At 47.7% G+C, this 16,827-nt stretch overlaps 1 protein-coding gene across 15 annotated transcripts in view; it reads left to right on the top strand.

Moving 5' to 3' along the window:
• MPRIP (myosin phosphatase Rho interacting protein) overlaps window positions 1–16,827 on the top strand; it is a 150,658-nt gene that overhangs the window by 103,783 nt on the left and 30,048 nt on the right. For 7 of the 15 annotated variants that reach the window (XM_072820811.1, XM_072820815.1, XM_072820813.1 and 4 more), the window contains 5 exons: window positions 5,996–6,137; window positions 7,024–7,137; window positions 8,672–8,728; window positions 9,973–10,041; window positions 12,883–12,972. In XM_072820811.1, coding sequence (XP_072676912.1) covers window positions 5,996–6,137; window positions 7,024–7,137; window positions 8,672–8,728; window positions 9,973–10,041; window positions 12,883–12,972 — 472 coding nt within the window. Of the gene's footprint in view, window positions 1–5,995; window positions 6,138–7,023; window positions 7,138–8,671; window positions 8,729–9,443; window positions 9,520–9,972; window positions 10,042–12,882; window positions 12,973–16,827 lie in introns of those variants that run through there. The other 8 variants (XM_072820818.1, XM_072820822.1, XM_072820824.1 and 5 more) reach the window with 7 other exon arrangements.

Below are 16,827 nucleotides of genomic sequence, written 5' to 3' on the forward strand. Positions count from 1 at the left end.
GATTTTGATAAGACAGAATCCTTTTTTCTCAGCAGATTATATATAAAGAAAAACCTGTCATAGTCTCTTAATAATAGCAGACTGAGAAAATATTGTCCTTTTAACAGAAAAAAACAAATAATAATAATACCATACCACCTTAACTTTTGATGTTAAAATTCATCTTTTTTGGGGATCCCTGGGTGGCTCAGCGATTTAGCACCTGCCTTCGGCCCAGGGCGTGATCCTGGAGACCCGGGATCGAGTCCCACATCGAGCTCCCTGCATGGAGCCTGCTTCTCCCTCTGCCTGTGTCTCTGCCTCTCTCTGTCTGTGTCTCTCATGAATAAATAAAAATCTTTAAAAAAAAATTCATCTTTTTTTTTTTTTAACTCAAGTTCATTTTAATATTAACCATTTGACCAGGCACAAACTTTTCCCAAGATTCCCTTTTCACGAACCTTCTCCAGTTTTTTTTACATTCTGATTTTGTCCTGTTTTTTTCTTTTTTTCATTCACAATAACCAGTCTCACTTTAGGGCAAAATCACTTTCTTCTCCCTCAACAAAAATGGATCTTCATTCCTCATATTTTCTTTTACCAAGAACACACATCCTACATATATTAGAATTTCTAACCCTTAAAAACCTTAGTGTCTTGTGAAAATAAAGCGGTAAACAATTGTGAGCTGTCTTGTGTTAGCATTCATGGCTTGGTGAATTAATGACTACATTTTGTATCTTCTGGAAACATGCTTTCTCATCATAGATTTTTCAGTGTAGCACAAAACGTTTACTAATAGACCCAAATATCTTTATTTTCTTTATATAATAAAGTAGGTAAACGTATGTTCAGTAATTAATATTTAAGTATTTTATTTGGAGATGATCTAGGTATTTAATTTAGTAAAACTTTTTTTTTTTTTTAAGATTTTATTTATTTGAGAGAGAAGAGAAAGCAAAAGAGAGAGCACGAGCAGGGAGAGGGACAGAGGCAGAGAGAGAGAAGCAGAGTCTGCTGAGCAGAGAGCCCAATGCGGGGCTCGATCCCGGGACCCCAGGATCATGACCTGAGGTGGAGGTAGACACTTAACTGACTGAGCCACCCAGGAACCCTTTAATTTAGTAAAACTCTTTAAAAATTTTTTTACCAAAAAGATTTGGGGAAACCATTTAAGTAGACATTCCAAAAATATGATTATTGCTGAAAAGTTCACCTAAAAATGCATATATTACTTACATATGTCTAATTTATAGATCATTTGTGTTTCAACTACCCATGAAAGCTTTGTGAAACATTTGGACAAAGTCAGCTGTCATCTTACTCTATGTTTCCCATTGACAAAGTTTATAACAGAGACACTATGAGCTTATTTGACTAGTAAACTCAGAATAAAAGTTGTAGGTATAAACTATAGTTTATGTCAGTAACTCTAAAGACATGTCTATTTTAACTAAACTAACAAATCAGAATTAATACTGAATATTTTCCTAGACCACATGTACCTGAAAACATTAGGTTACTTTCTATTTTTAGAATGTTATATATATTCAAATGTATGAATATGCATGTAATTCATGTAAGCACTTTATTTTCTTGAAGCCAATTAAATAGAGCTCTTTTATAAATTAATTCTGGCAGTACCATCCATAGGTTAAAAATACACCCCTACCTTACAGCTTCCATTCTAAAATTTTAGCCACGGACAGATAAAATAACTAGTTCTAAGTTGGATCCATGTTGTGTTTCTGGCAGATGAAATAAGTGTACCTGGTCAGATGGCTAAAGCTTTTTAATGATATTTGTGGAGAAGACACTTAGGATTTTTCATTTACCCTTGTTCCAATAACCTTTCCCTCTTTATTTTTTCTGGGATAGAATTTCGTCCCTGACGTTATTTCAAAGAGATGGCCTAGATAAGAGATCCTAGAGAGGACCAGGTGGAACATTCCCATCAGAGACACAGGAAACAAATGTAAATGCTTCCAAGAAACACTTTTCCTAAGGCCAACATTTTCACAATACTTAGAAGCCTTTGAGACCTATAGAGGTGGTTTTGGTATTGGTAAAAAAGAGATGGACTGCAAATTGTTTCTGGAGCCAGATTTCTGGTCTTGTGAATATTTATAAGATGTGGACAGTTGCTTTAATTCCTCAAAGAATTGGGGAATTTGCAGCTTAAAGGAGACCATAAGTACCTATCCAACTTCATTATCCTCAGTTTACTTCTTAATGTCAGAGAGGAGCTTTCCAACTGAGATGGAAGTCAAAAGATTTCTGTGTTCTGGATTTAGAACTGTTTGTCTTTGGAATGTTTTAATAAATCCTTTCACAGAGGCTTCAGATGCTTTTCTTCTGGGCACATAGTTTCATTTTAGCTTAGGGAAGAAGGCCTAAAAAAACTTCCTATCAGACTGATTATCAGCTTCCAGTTTGGCCAGCTTCTGACCACAGAGCCATTTAAAAACTCTTTTTAAGTATCTTGTCAGTTTTCAGCCAGAACATACAGCACATGTTTCTGGCAGTATTGAAAAACCCCCCTTTCAATGTAAAAGGGAACTAAAAGAAGTGGGTATAAAAGGATACTGCTTTCCAAAGATCCAGAGTTACTTTTTTTTTTTTTTTTTAATATTATTCATTCATGAGAGACACAGACAGAGGCAGAGACATAGGCAGAGACAAGAGAAGCAGGCTCCATGCAAGGAGCCTGATGCAGGACTAGACCCTCAACCACTGAGTCACACAGGTATTCCCAGAGTTACTCTCAAAGATAGGCAAAAGAAAGAAACAGCAACCTGCAGATCCCATTCAGGCAGACAACCAAACCAGTTCTTAGAGCACAAAACATGACAAGAAGGCAGTAGGTGCCTCAGAGAGAAAGGATCAAGAACCAGTGGATTTGGAAAGAAAGGGAGAATGTGAAATTTTATTTTTGTCTCTTGACTGGGCATTACAGATGGAGATTCAGGAGAGCTGACTCTGGTATGAATTCTCACTTTTCTCTGTCTTCTGCCTGTTTTCCCAGCATCCCTTCTGTAGCCTCTGGTAGCTACCAAAATTCAAGGTTTTTCATTAATTTTAGTTTTCGTTTTCCTCGGCTGTTTAAAAAAATAATAGCAGTTTACCAGAAAACTTTCAGAGTCCTACCAACTCTGGGAGGAGACCATATGGGGGCTTCCTTCAAAGGAAGATAATGGGGGCATTCAAATTAGTGTTGAGTTTATCCAAAACGTTTGAGGACAAAATTTTTTCTAATGGCCCGGTTGGATACAAGTGATACACTGGGGATCCCTGGGTGGTGCAGCGGTTTGGCGCCTGCCTTTGGCCCAGGGCGCGATCCTGGAGACCCGGGATCGAAATCCACGTCGGGCTCCCGGTGCATGGAGCCTGCTTCTCCCTCTGCCTGTGTCTCTGCCTCTCTCTCTCTCTCTCTCTCTCTCTCTCTGTGACTATCATAAATAAATAAAAATTAAAAAAAAAATAAGTGATACACTGATTTGTGAGCCAGTGTTTTGATGTTGGCCACCTACGAGGATGTTATGGGGGAGACCTGGGTGTTGTTTTAGATATCTTTTATGTCTTTAATTTTTCATTGGCCTTTGCAGTAAAACTTTCAATGAAACTGTTTTGGAATCCTGAAGCCTTTGAAAGCTTCTGCATACCAACTAAAATAGGCACGCTATTCTGTTTGTTTGATTTAGGAACCCTGGCTTTTAGTGCACTTCTTAAATAAGTGATCTTGTCTAATTGGAATATTCCCATATTAGCCATCGTAATGCTGTTATCTTTAGTAAGATTTTGCATTTTTGTAGATATCTATAGCTTCTGGGACTATAGTTCTTAGCCATAAAATTAAGTAGGTGTGCTGGAAGTTGGTGTGCTCAACTCTGGAATTTAAAGATCCCATTTCTTCTAGCTAAGCCTTTGAGTCTCCCAGAGCCAAATTAATACCTAAAGGGATATGCTGCTGGGTTGGAAATTGTGTGGCAGGTGACCCTGTGTCACAGCAGTGTCCATTCCGTGACCAGCTTATCCTGACACAGGACTCTCAGAGTTAGGTGGCAGACACTAAGAGATCTTTAAGTGCTTAGCCTGTGCCCACCAATTTCATAGCTTTTGGCTTCTGAGATTCTCATTAGCGATAGCCTTTACCTTGTGTACACGTTAGTGTACCAGCAGTAACTGTGATGCTCCCAACCAGTAGAAATCTTTGTGTGCACCAACAGCAATTCTCAGTGTGGAACTGAGGTGGGGAAAGTACTGAACCAGCAGACCCCAAAGAATGGGAACTGTGGACTGGGATTCCCATCAAATGCAGAATTGCAGACTGAACCATCGGAAGTCCCCAATGGGGAATCTGGGGACTGAACTGAGGATTGGGGTTCCAGTCAAATGGAATATTACAAACTGAACTAGCCACGGTTCCCAGCATGGTCTAGTCAAGTGGGGGACCACAAAAAGCCTATTAGGTCGGGAGCTCAACACAAAGAGAGCAGAGCTCAGAACCATGAGGAATTTCCTGTGGCCCTCAGAAATGGCAAGAAAGACAGAGAACACCAACAATTCACAGGTACTACAGTTAGCTATGTTTCTCATTGTCCTCAGAGCTGTCTGAAGTTTCCTTCAGGTCCCACCACTGCCACCAAATCTGTAAAATAAAATTCAACTGAGTAAATTTTGAAGATACTGGCTTTATTCAGTGATTCCGCATCCCATCTAGCAGACAGAAAGGAGCTCTGAGGAGCTATACAAAAATGAAAGACTTTTAGAGGCAGAAGGGAGTGGGACAAGGAAATTACTGGCAAAAAGGGCATTGTTTTGGGCAAGGTCACCTTCCCTTGGGGGACAGCAAGGGTTCTGTCAAGCAGATCACTTCACTAGTGCTGACCAGGTAATTCCAGATTGACTGGTTTAAGATTCCACTCCTGGGAGAGCTTGAAACTGTAATTTAGATATTAAGTCTCAGTTTGGTGAGTGGGCTTAGCACGAGTGACTCCATTCGGGGCCTTGTTACGCTTTGTCCAAGTCTCAGGCCCCCACGGTGGGTGGCCCCCAGGGGTGAGGAAGACTCAGCATCTGCCCACATGCCCCACCTGGTCTCTCTGCCCTCAGCCACCATGGTGACTCCTTGTAACTTCGGGGACAAGGATGATCTCCCCTTCTCAGTAATCACCTTGGGTTTTTGTTTCTTTAATTCTTTGGATAATTTTTGATTTAGCATTATTTGATTTTAACAAGCAGTCCCTTTCTGTTTATTCATTTTCCAGCCTTATTTTCTTTCAGGTCTTGCCCCTCTCCGCCTTCTCCTGCTGTGTCGCTGTGTGACGTTACTCGCCCTTCCTTCGCCTGCTTCGCTCCCATCTCAGCTCCGTGTCCAGCCGTAAATGGCCTGATGATGCCCCGGCCTTTTCACACGAAATCAACTTGCTTTGTTTTTGTTTTAATTTGGTTTTTGATTCTTTTTACTGTGGCAGAAACGATGTTAATTCATGGGCCTTTCTCTTGCTAAATTTTGGATGCCCTGGGGTGGGGGCTGCATCATGATCTGCTGAGGAATGCAGGGAGGATGGAGGCTGTCCCCCTTCCAGGTGGTGGTGGTTGCCTTCTGATCATGTCTGTGGCTTAGGAGAGGATGCCAGGCGATGAGCTGTGTGATTGCTGAGTGTGTCAACAGACCATGCAAGAGCCTCTGGTATGGGAGGCAGAGGGAAAGGACAGGCCTGGGGGAAGGGATGGCCCTTGGCCCTGAGCTGCTGCCAGCCCCTGCATGGCTTCCCCCTCCACGGTGATGGGACAGAGAGCTTGGGGAGGAGTGTCCGGTGAACCATCCCAGTGTGCCATGTGCACAGCCTACATGCCCTGCAAAACGGGAGGCCCAGGAAAGGCCAGGATGGACCAGGCATGGCAGTGTTGGCTGAAGGAACTCCTCTGTGACTCAAGACCAAGCCCACCTCAGGCTGTGGGGTGGGGGTGGGGGGCTGTCTCCCCCTCAGCAGCCTTGTGTCCTCTCTTGCAGGAGGTCCCAGGTCATTGAGAAATTTGAGGCCTTGGACATTGAGAAGGCAGAGCACATGGAGACTAACTCATCATCTGGGCCTTCACCATCCAGTGACACTCGCCAGGGCCGCAGTGAGAAGAGGGCGTTTCCTAGGAAACGGGTGAGCCTCTGGGGTCTGGGGCCAGCGCTGAGGCACAGGCGGTGCCACATGCGGCCACAGGGACCTGGTGGGCGTATGGCCTCACCCCTTCTCACAGCGCCCCCCTCCCCAAACACACACCTGGACCCACTGCCGCCGAGTTCCCCATTCTTGTTTCCTGGTTGTCTGCTCGTGCCTCTCCTCCCTTCCAGTGAGTGGCTTTCTTGAGGGCGAGGACTGTCTTCTGCATCTTCCTGTCGGAACTTCATCCATTTCTGCTAAAGGCTAGTCTGGCAAGCCTTAGATCCCAGGTTGTAGCTAGAGCTGCTCTCTTTCTCTCTGAGGCAGCCCAGCCACGAGGCTGAGCACCTTCCTTCCTCTTTCTTTCAAGTGGTGGCCATCACCCTCGCTCCTCTTAGTCCAGGGGAAGATCCCTCTTCTGAATCCTCCTCCTCCTCCCAGGCAGCCCCCTCACCTCTTGTGACCCTGCTGTGTTCGAATGTTGCATCTTCATCTCCCTCCCCACCTTCTCTCTGGACTCATGAGGTGCTCTGCTGCTGGCTGGCACAGAGCCCAGAGCTCTTCTGTCTGTGACCCCAAGAAGCCAGGGGGCAGGGGTAGGACCAGAGAGTGATGGTGAGAAATGCTTCTGAAAGAAAAGGCTGTTCCAACAACTAGAGTGTGTTTTTGAACTCGCCGCATGAAGCGAGAGGCGCTGGACGAGGAGTACCGGGATGCCAGCTCCTGTCCCAGTGTTGGCCCAGACTTGGCCATGGGAGCCCAGACAAAGTGCTCTTGTCCTCGCCCAGGAACAGTCTTGACCATCCCACAGCTCCAGGTGCTGGTCTCCCTGCTCCCCGCCTAAGTTCACTGGCTTGTACTGACTGGCGGCTGCTCTCTGCCACAGGATCTCCCCAACGAAGCCCCCACAGCTCCTCTCCCGGACACCTCGGCCACCCCCATGTCTCCACACCGAAGAGCCAAGTCACTGGATAGGAGGTCCACGGAGTCCTCCCTGACGGTGAGCCCAGGCGCCCGCGCACCGAAGCCTGGAGACGCTGCTCCTGCCGCTTCTGTCACTTGGGGTCACTGTCTGCTTATGTCCGTGCGTCTGTGCTGGCTGTCCCCTCTGCACCGGCCTTTGCGTCTGTGCGTGGGAAGCAGATGCTGTGTTTCTTTCCCCTTTTGGACTCTACGTGGGCATCCTGAGCTCTGAAGTCCCCAATAGAGGAAGCCATTTGGCCAAGGCAGCAAAATCCTGACTTTGAGGAGCCAGGTCCACAGCAGGGAACCTTTGTTCTTGTTTTGGGTGTTTGTGTCAGTGACATTTTGATCACTGGGCTCCTCTCTTGCTAGGAGCCCTTGCCTTGTTCATGGTGTTTCACTGCAAAAGGAGAAGGGCCTTTGCCCTTGGTCCTTTGAGCTGCAGTGGAGGTGCAGTCGGTGCATGGTGAGACAGGACCATTGCTCCCTCGGGGAGCTGAGAGTGGCAGGCCAAAGGCCCTGGGAGTGAAGGACAGCTACTCACATGGTGACCCAGGGCTCCTCTTTGTTCTGTCCTCAGCTTTCTGAGAAGCCCAAAGTCAGAGCCACTTCTACCCCTGGGATATGGAGCCACCAAACACACACTGACATGACCCTGAACAAGGATAGGTGGGCTTCTTACCTGGAGGAAATTTGATTTTTCCTTGAATCTGGATTTGGCTTGGAGGTTTGGAGCAGAGATTCCCAGAACGTGTGTGGCTGGAGGTGGTCCTGCCACCATATTCCTGTTCCCATAACTCCCTCCTGGTTTTCTAATATGGAAAGACATCACAGCCTGTTTCTGGTCAGGATAGCTATAGGAGAGTAGAGAGCAAGCACATGGGGTGAGGGGAAGGATGATCCACATTTCTGTAGGCACTGGCTTTGCAGGTGTCCAGGAGTGAAACACAAGCAAGGCCCCACTGGGCTGCAGGTGGTCCTCAAGTGCTTCCTCCCGCGACTCCTCAGACCCAGGTACCTTGGTGCAGGAGAGCCCGGTAGGGACAGCACCCCTGCTTTCCTGTCAGCTGTCCAGAGTTTGCATCTTGCAGGGAAATGGAGACTGAACCTCATCCTGTTTGATATGTGACCTCAGGGCCTCAGCAGGCTTGCTGCTGCATCTTTGCTCAACACCGTACGTGGGCCTTGCTCTTCAGTCTTCCTCTCTGTCTTCCATGGCTTCTGTGAGAACTTCTGATTTCTTCTTTTAGCACTCACCACAGATTTTCCCCTTCATGGCAAACACTAAATGCCTCTCCCTCTGGGCTGTTCTGTGCTCCTGGGCAGCCCCACTGCTGCTGCTCACGGGGCATTGGGGCCTTGCCTTCCTTCCCTATCAGCCCACCGAGCCTGGCATCTCCTCCCTCGAAGACACATAAGTCTGCGGAATATTTGTGGGCAGGTGGAGAAACCCCTTTTTCTGCTGCCCACCTCATCTGGACAGAGATGCCTGCCCCTCAGTCATACTTTTCCCACAACTGGGATATCAGTGTGCTTTCTTCTAATCTGTTCTTTTTTTCTCCCTTTCTTAGCCTGACCTGCTGAATTTCAAGAAAGGCTGGCTAACCAAGCAGTATGAGGACGGCCAGGTGAGCATGCAGGGCTGCTGTGGCAATGGGCAGCAGGTACAAAGTCTACCTGGCCTTGTCCCCAGTGGGTTTGGGAACACTGATTCAGTCCCCCACATCCAGCATGGCCTCTCCTCTGGTGGACCAGGACTGAGGCCGAGACCTCCGTCTCATCAGGGAACTGGAGGTGCACCGCCTCCCCCACCCTCAGTTCTACAGTGGGGAGTGGGGACCTCTGGAGAAGATTGTCCTCCTACACCCCGCAGGGATCTCAGCCTCAGGCCAGGGAAGCATCCTACAATGTTAACTTTCTACTTGGTACTCTTTCCTAAATGTTCCTGGGGAGCCCAGGATTCTCAGGGACAGGAGATGCCTCTGGTTGTATGATTGACTTATGGTTGCTCACAAGGCAGGCCAAGTGGACAGCAGCTGAGGGTTGCTAGACTATCAGAGACTCCAGCTCAGCCACAGTCCTGAGAGAAGCCAGTGTGGTACATTCTTGCCATCACACTCCAACAGGAAGAGCGATTTGCAGCTGAACTTACTAGCCCCACCTTGACCCTGCTTGGGGCTGGAAGGCCAGGCCTACAGGAAGGCACGGAGAGGAGCCTGCTAGTTCTTACTGAGAGGCCCCCAAACCCCACCCTCCTGAGCTCCTCCTGTTTCCTGACTGACTGTGCCGAAACATCCTCTTTTTCTCTCTCCTCCATATCAATCCCCTTGGCCTTTCCTGAAGACTCAAGTCTCCCTCCTTGCTACTCACAGTGAAGACTTGGGAATCTGGCTGGCTGGTTTGCTCCTGCTGGCTGCAGGTGGGCGCGCCTCTCTGGTTAGCCAGCCAGTGGCTGTGGCTCACAGGTAGCCACCTAAGGATAGAGATGCTGTTTTCACAGCCACCTTTCAGCTCGGAGGGCTCAGCCCCCTGTCTGCAGCCTCTGAAGTTGAGACTGAGGACTGCGAAGCACTTTTCACCAGCCACACCACTGTGGGTTACAGAGAGCTCATAGCCTGTGGCCCACCCCAGCTCTCCATGCTGCCTTGTCACGGGGGAGCCGCAGCTTTAGCAAGTGCCCTGAGGTCATGTGCGCATGGCTGCCTGTGGCCTGAGCAGAGTCCTGTGTGTGTCTGCCACTCGTGGGAGGGGCTGCCTGCCCTCTGCTTTTCCTGCGCTCTGGGAGGTGCCCCCAGGACTCTGGCTGTGGATTGCCTTAGAGCAGTAAATGTGCTGCATGGTCATTGAGTCTGCTTTCTCCTTTCCCTTTTAGTGGAAGAAACACTGGTTTGTCCTTGCTGATCAAAGTCTGAGATACTACAGGGATTCGGCAGCTGAGGAGGTGAGTGTCTTGTCTTCTTTCCTAATTGTGGAGATGGGTCCGGGTGGCCACAGGAGCCCCAGGCTCTCAGCCACTGCTTCTCCGGGCTCAAGTCCCCTTCTGTCTGTCAACTGGTGTCCAAGTTGCTGTCTTGGGTTTCCAGGTCTAGATTGGTGGGAAGTCTGAGCATAGTGTGACCAGTTTCTGATCTCGTGACTGATTCTTCCTGAAACGTTGGGCTATTTTGAGGCCCTACTTTAGGCGGGGTGTGTGTTTCAGTGGCTTCTCTTTTCTCCGTTCTTTGAAAAACACTGAAAGATGTCTTAATTTAAAAGGATGAGCAGTTTTGTTTTTTCAACAAAGATTTCATAGAGAATTGAGTCTCTTGAAGAAACGGAAGTAAATCTTGTCCTTTGTCTTTTGGACAAAGATGGGATGTGGCAAATGAATTTAGTTGGCCCAATTGACTATCTTGATTCCATGGTTGAAGACCAACCAGAAGGGGCTCTTTTTTCTTCACCTACAAAAATACCATCTCTTTTGAGCAATTTGGCAAGTCTGTGTTCCTACCTTTTCCCTTGCATTCCACTCCAGGAATCCTTCATATATATTTCCACATACAGGAAAAGATCTTTGCCCAAGGTTAGTCATTCCTCCGCTTTTGTAATAGCAGAAGATTGGCAAGAATCTAAATATTGGTCATTAAAGACTGGTTATATATATTTACATACCTGAACGTGAAAAAAGGGAAGTTCTGTAGGGACTTCAGTGGAAAGATGTTAGAGATTCAAGGTAGATGAGAATACTGTGGGCAGCAGGTCCCTGGTGCTGCCTGAAGTCAGGCAACACGGAGCGTGTGTGGTTGGTAGTGGGTGCGTAGACCAGCAGTTCTCCAAGTGTAGTCTGTGGATGCCTAGAGACCATTTCAGGGGGCTGGTACACTCAAAACTTGTTATACAATTAAAATGCCATTTAAAGTCTCAGTTCTTGAATACTCATCTTTCTATATTCTGTGATTCAAAATCAACAGTGAGCGTAAGTCACGTTTACTGTGTACCAGAGTATGATGGATGCCTCATGGGCAAGCACTTATGCCCCATCCACACTGCCAGCCGAACTGGTGGCTTCTCCTCATGCAATACTGTCTGCACTTAAAAGAGTAACACAGAGACAAACTGCTTGCTCACTTTGACTGTTTGGCAGACACTTTCTTAAAGAACCAAATGAGTCTGTCCCTTCAAAGAAAACAACAGACAGTTCATTGCCAATGATATAATTTGAGCTTTCAAGCAAAATTGGAGCTTTGAAATATTTGTATTCCCCATCAGAAATTTGACAGTTTCCCTTTACTTACAGACTGTCCTGATGACTAGGTGCTAATACTAACATGTTTTGAGCTCATGTAATGAAATATGTCAACTTGTAGAGGATAACGCATAACCTCATGTCTTCCAAATGACCGGTACATAGTTAGAAGGTCACGCATGGGTACAGGTCCATTCAGAGGGCAGTGAAAACCGTGCATTTTAATATAACAGTATAGAAAGTCCCTTGACAGGATTTCAGATTCCACTTTGCAGTTAACCTTTAAGAACGTACACCTTTTCCCAGTGTATGTAAATCAGACCTTCATTGCTGTACCCCTTCAACTTCTACAGTGACGTATGTCAGTTATTCCCCAATGAAACTGGATAAAAGAAAGAAATGACTACTAAAGTGTCTTCCTTTTCCAGTGTCGATCTATGTAAGGCTGGAATATCTTCATGTACAGTAACCCCTGACAAACAGAGATGCTAGAGGTGCCATCCCCTTGCGCAGATAAAAACCTGCATGTAACTTTTGACTCCCTCAAAACTGAACCAGGAGCCTACTGTTGATTACAAGCCTTAACAACAGCACAAACAGTTGATTAACACATTTGCATGTTACATGTATCGTATACTGTATTCTTACCATAAAGCAAGCTAGAGAAAAGAAAAGGCCATTAAGAAAATCATAAGGAAGAGAAAATACACTTACAGTACCATACTACATTAAAAAAAAAAAAACATGTACAACTGGACCCACACAATTCAAAACCATAGTATTCAAGGGTCAACCATACGTCATTCAAAATGACATACTAAACAAGTTGAATCTAGCAACAGATATGAGAATCCAACTGTCCTTGGAAGCCAAGCATTTAAAGATTTGTAAAAATCCCTTGCTGACTTTTAAAAATATTTTTTGGTTTATTTGTGTTCTTTTTTTTTTTTTTTTTTTTAGATTTTATTTATTTATTCATGAGAGAGAGAGAGAAAGGCAGAGACACAGGCAGAGGGAGAAGCAGGCTCCAGGCAGGGAGCCCAACGTGGGACTCGATCCCAGGTTTCCGGAGAGAGAGAGAGGCAGAGACACAGGCAGAGGGAGAAGCAGGCTCCATACAGGGAGCCCAATGTGGGACTCAATCCCGGTTTTCCAGGATCACACCCTGGGCTGAAGGTGGCGTTAAACCGCTGGACCACCAGGGCTGCCCTATTTGTGTTCTTAAATGAGCAAATATGTTTACTTTTTTCTAGTTTATTTCTGATATGCTAAATATCATGAATAGGTAAAACCCACATAAATGAAAACTCTTTGGAACCCTCAATTTTTAAGACTAAAAGAGTTCCACCATCACGTCTGCCAACCCCTGGCATGAGATATCTTTGGCAGGAAACACAGGGACATGGCATTGATGCTTCCAGGTAGCATAGGATAGGCAGCATCTTCACTTGTCAGTGTATATACCCACTAAAAATAAAGCTAACATGGAAATTCACTTGTCTAGGTGTTGACTTTTACTTTCTCAATCTCCTAAGATCCTCTCATTTCTCTCTGTAGGCGGCTGACTTGGACGGGGAAATTGACTTGTCTACGTGTTACGATGTCACAGAGTATCCAGTCCAGAGAAACTATGGCTTTCAGATACATGTGAGCCTGGGGTGGAGTTCGGAGACAGGCTTGGTGTGGAGGTGGGGGACATGGGCTTGACCCACGGGGACATTTTTCCAAAAACCTGACGTCCTGGTTCGGGGACACTTGTAGGCAAGCCTGACCTCTCTCACGGGCTTGGTCAGCACTTGGTCTTTGCTGTCATCGCTGGTACCTTGACCTGTGCCTTCCTCTGTCCCTAGCACCTCATCCCAACCCCAGTTTGTGATCTCAACAACAGAATGAGGCATTAGCATCTTTCTTCTCAATTCCATTTAGAAGTTTTCTATTACTGAAGGTCTTTGTCTTCCCTTTTTCTTTAAAGTGCTGGCAGTTGGGAAGGACATGGGATATAAGAAATAAGAATAGAAGTGTTAGTGAAGCCTCAAATACTAGGGTTTTACTCATTTATTCTTTCATTTGGGCGTGCGTTCATCCACATACAAGTCTTTTCCTCCCACAGTCTTGTGAGGGACTCAGGAGCGTAAGGCATTGCCCCCCCCCCCTGCCCCCGAAAAGAAGATGATCAGAAAAATGAAATGGTTCTCCTTGGCTGTTTCATTAAAGCTGGTGGCTCAAGCTACCTGGAGACAGGCAGGCTCAAGGTTAGGGCATAGTCCTCAACTGCTGCATCTATCATTCTGACACCCAACTGCAAGGTCAAGGGGTACCCAAAACTGCCCTTAGGGCTTAACAGGCCAGAGTGACTCACTGAACACAAAAAAGCACTAAACTTAACAATTATAGTTTCACTGTAGCAAAAGGATGCAAATCAGAACAAGGCAGAGGAACAGACAGGGAGAATTGTACTGGCAGGGCCCTAAACACAAACCTTCCAAGTCTCTGGGGTTGCATTACCCTCTTGGGAGATGTATGGCAGTACCCAGAGCTTCCAGCCCAAGAAGCTCACCCAAGCCAGTGTCCAGAGTTTTGGTTTTGGTTTTGGTTTTTTAAGGTTTTATTTATTTATTCATGAGAGACACAGAGAGGCAGAGACAGGGAGAGGGAGAAGCAGGCTCCCTGTAAGGAGCCTGACAGGGGCCTCAGTACCAGAAGCCCAAAGGCAGATGCTCCACCACTGAGCCACCCAGGTGTCCCATGTCCAGAGTTTTGTTGAAGCTTTGTGACTATTGATTGAGTTACTGTTCATGTAGTCAAATACAGTTTCCAGCCCTCTGCCAGAGCTCAGCTGATTTCACATATCCCAGAGCCCCCACCCTGAATAATAGGGATTCCCAGGTTACTTCCCAGGATCTGGGACAAAGGCCAAACCTCTCTTTGGGCAAAGCTAATTCTTCCCTCACAGGGGCCTTGGGAGTGCATGCTAATGATCAGCCTGACAGAACTGCCGCCTGGGACTCGTTTTCTCACAGGGAGCTAGGACTCCAGTTGGGTTGCCTTTAACAGGGTCTTACCTTTAGATCTTTGGGTCTAGAAACTCAGTATTTCTGGACTGAGAGTATATCAGACATGTTGGGACTAACTTGTAGTAACCAAGCCCAGAGGAGACCAAGGTTCAGACCCAAAGGCCAGTGAGTTTATTACAAGGAGAAATGCACGCAGCAGCCCAGCAGGCAACTGGTCATGGTATTCCCTCCATGCAGGGCAACTGCGTGGACACCAAGTCCTAGTTGGAGGTTGTACTGATGGCCTGGCATCAGGGCCAGGGCATGAACTGTGGATCTCGGTGGCCTGTGGTGCCCTGCTGTGATGCTCTTATGCCTTTGTGCCTGCAGGAGGAATAGACATGCTTGATAAGCCAACATGTCAGCTTTGGAGACAGTGGTGAATTCTGGTTTTGCAGGCCCATGCTGAGCCCCACACCTTCACCCCTGCCTCTCCATTTTAAAGAGCAGATCTCCCTGAGTAGGGCATCCTGGGGGTAACAAGTGTTTTATCATTAACTCAGTACCTGTCACAGAGCATATTACAACTTCATTGTTCTAGGGCTGCTTTCTGTGTGATGAGGCCGTGGCCAGAACCACGCAGGTGCTGGTTTCTCTCTAAGAACTCACTTGCTCTCTTGGTCACAAAGTCATTTCTGAGTCACCTATGCTCCCTAGCTGATCTCAGCTGCCAGTCGGACCCCTCTTCACTTTACCCTGGGCAGGGCACTGTGAGCTTCTCTCTAGTTCTAATGCTTTTCCATGAGCCCCATGGACTCAGAGTTGTAAGCCAGAAGAGACTGATTTCACTGCGGGAGAGTGGGTCCCAGGAGGGGCTCAGCCTGGACCACTAAGGAGCTTTAGGATCTTGTGAGGCAAGGCTGGAGGACTGAGTTTGCGGTGTCCTTGTCTAGCACCCACAAGATAGCCGAGTGCAGAAGCCAGTAGAAGGTGGCAAAATGGGAGCCTTGCATGCCGGGTCCGTAATTGGTCTTGTCCTGAGGTTGGTGGAGGCACTGCCATGTGCTGGATGACACGAGACAGCTGTGCCTTAGTAAGACACATCCAGAAGGACCCACAGTACACTTAGAAAGGAGGGGAAGGTAGAGGCAGAAGGCCAAGCAATGAGGGGCAAAGAAACTGGTGAGAGCTGCCATGCTGGAAGAGCACCTGGGATGTGGCTCTGGCCAGGTGAGGGAGAAGCCAGGTGTGAAGTCTCACACCCCAGAGCATGGTGAGCTTGTGCTGAAGTGGGGCAGCAGAGGCAGCTTCTGACAGGAGGGGAGCCTCTGGAGCTCTGGCCTGTGGTGTGTTTGAGGCTCCAGTAGACTCCCTGGGAACATTAGACACACAGTCACAAGCATGGAGTCTGTTGGGAAAGAGCTCTCTGCAGGTGAGAGATGAGCTCATGGGAAAGAATGTACAGGTTGCTGAGGTCAGACTACAGAAATACCCACAGTGGAGTGGGGGGAAGCAGAGGACCCAGGGACATGGGGAGGGCCAGGGCACAAGGGGCTGGTGCTTCAGAGAGCCCTAGGGCAGTACCCCTGCCCCTGGCTTGCACAGAGGGGAAAGCGATGATGGAGAGATGAGCTGGGAAGTGGGCTGTGGACCAACTCGACTGGGAGTGCCGGCGGGGGCCTGAGGCAGATGATGAGGTCCGGTCCAAGCTGCACTTTGCATCATGCTTGGCCAGCACATGGTCTCTTATATTTTACCCCTGGCCGTGCCAGGGCCCATCCCAAGACCATTTTGGTGATTTTGTCTTCCCGTCAGCTGACTAGCCGACATGTCTTACAGGTCCATTGGTCAGTAGCTGGGGCAGCCTAAAGAACAGTAGTGACACCTTACTTCTGTGACACCTGAGTGTCATGCCCCTCCCCGTCTTGGGAGGTGCCTGGCAGCATGCCTCAGCAACACAAGGATTGCATTCCAGAGGCCTTTCTGCTCATTGGCCTTGCTGCCCATCTCAGCCCCCATATGGCTCCCCTCTCCTCTTGTCCACCTGGTGTCATCACATAGCGAGACTCCTCTCCCTCAGCCACCACCAGCATGCTCCTCCATCTCACTCGTCCCACCAGGTCACCTAGGTCAGGGGTAGGGGGCCCAGGGATTATCCTAGAAGCACCCCCCCCCACCTTGGCTCCCATATCCTATTAATGAGGGACTGCATACCACCTCCTTCACTGCCCCAGAACCTCCTTATTCTCTGTCACTGTGCTAAGTCTAACTACACCTGCCCTGGCAGGTCTCCCTGCCTCTTCTGAGCCCAGCAGATGCAGCCCCCATTGGGCCCAGCCTGCCTGCCAGGTCCCGTGCCTGCCACTCTTCTCTCCCTGTCACCCTGTGCACCTGATGTGCATGGGTTGCATGGCACTGAGTCTGGGATGGTGCTGTCCCTGGTCTGGGGGGCCCCTTCCCACTGCTCCCCACATGCTGGCCTTGTGGTCAAGTCACGCACCCTCCTTCC

Source organism: Canis lupus, chromosome 3, assembly GCF_048164855.1.
Source record: "Canis lupus baileyi chromosome 3, mCanLup2.hap1, whole genome shotgun sequence".
NCBI lineage: Eukaryota > Metazoa > Chordata > Mammalia > Carnivora > Canidae > Canis > Canis lupus.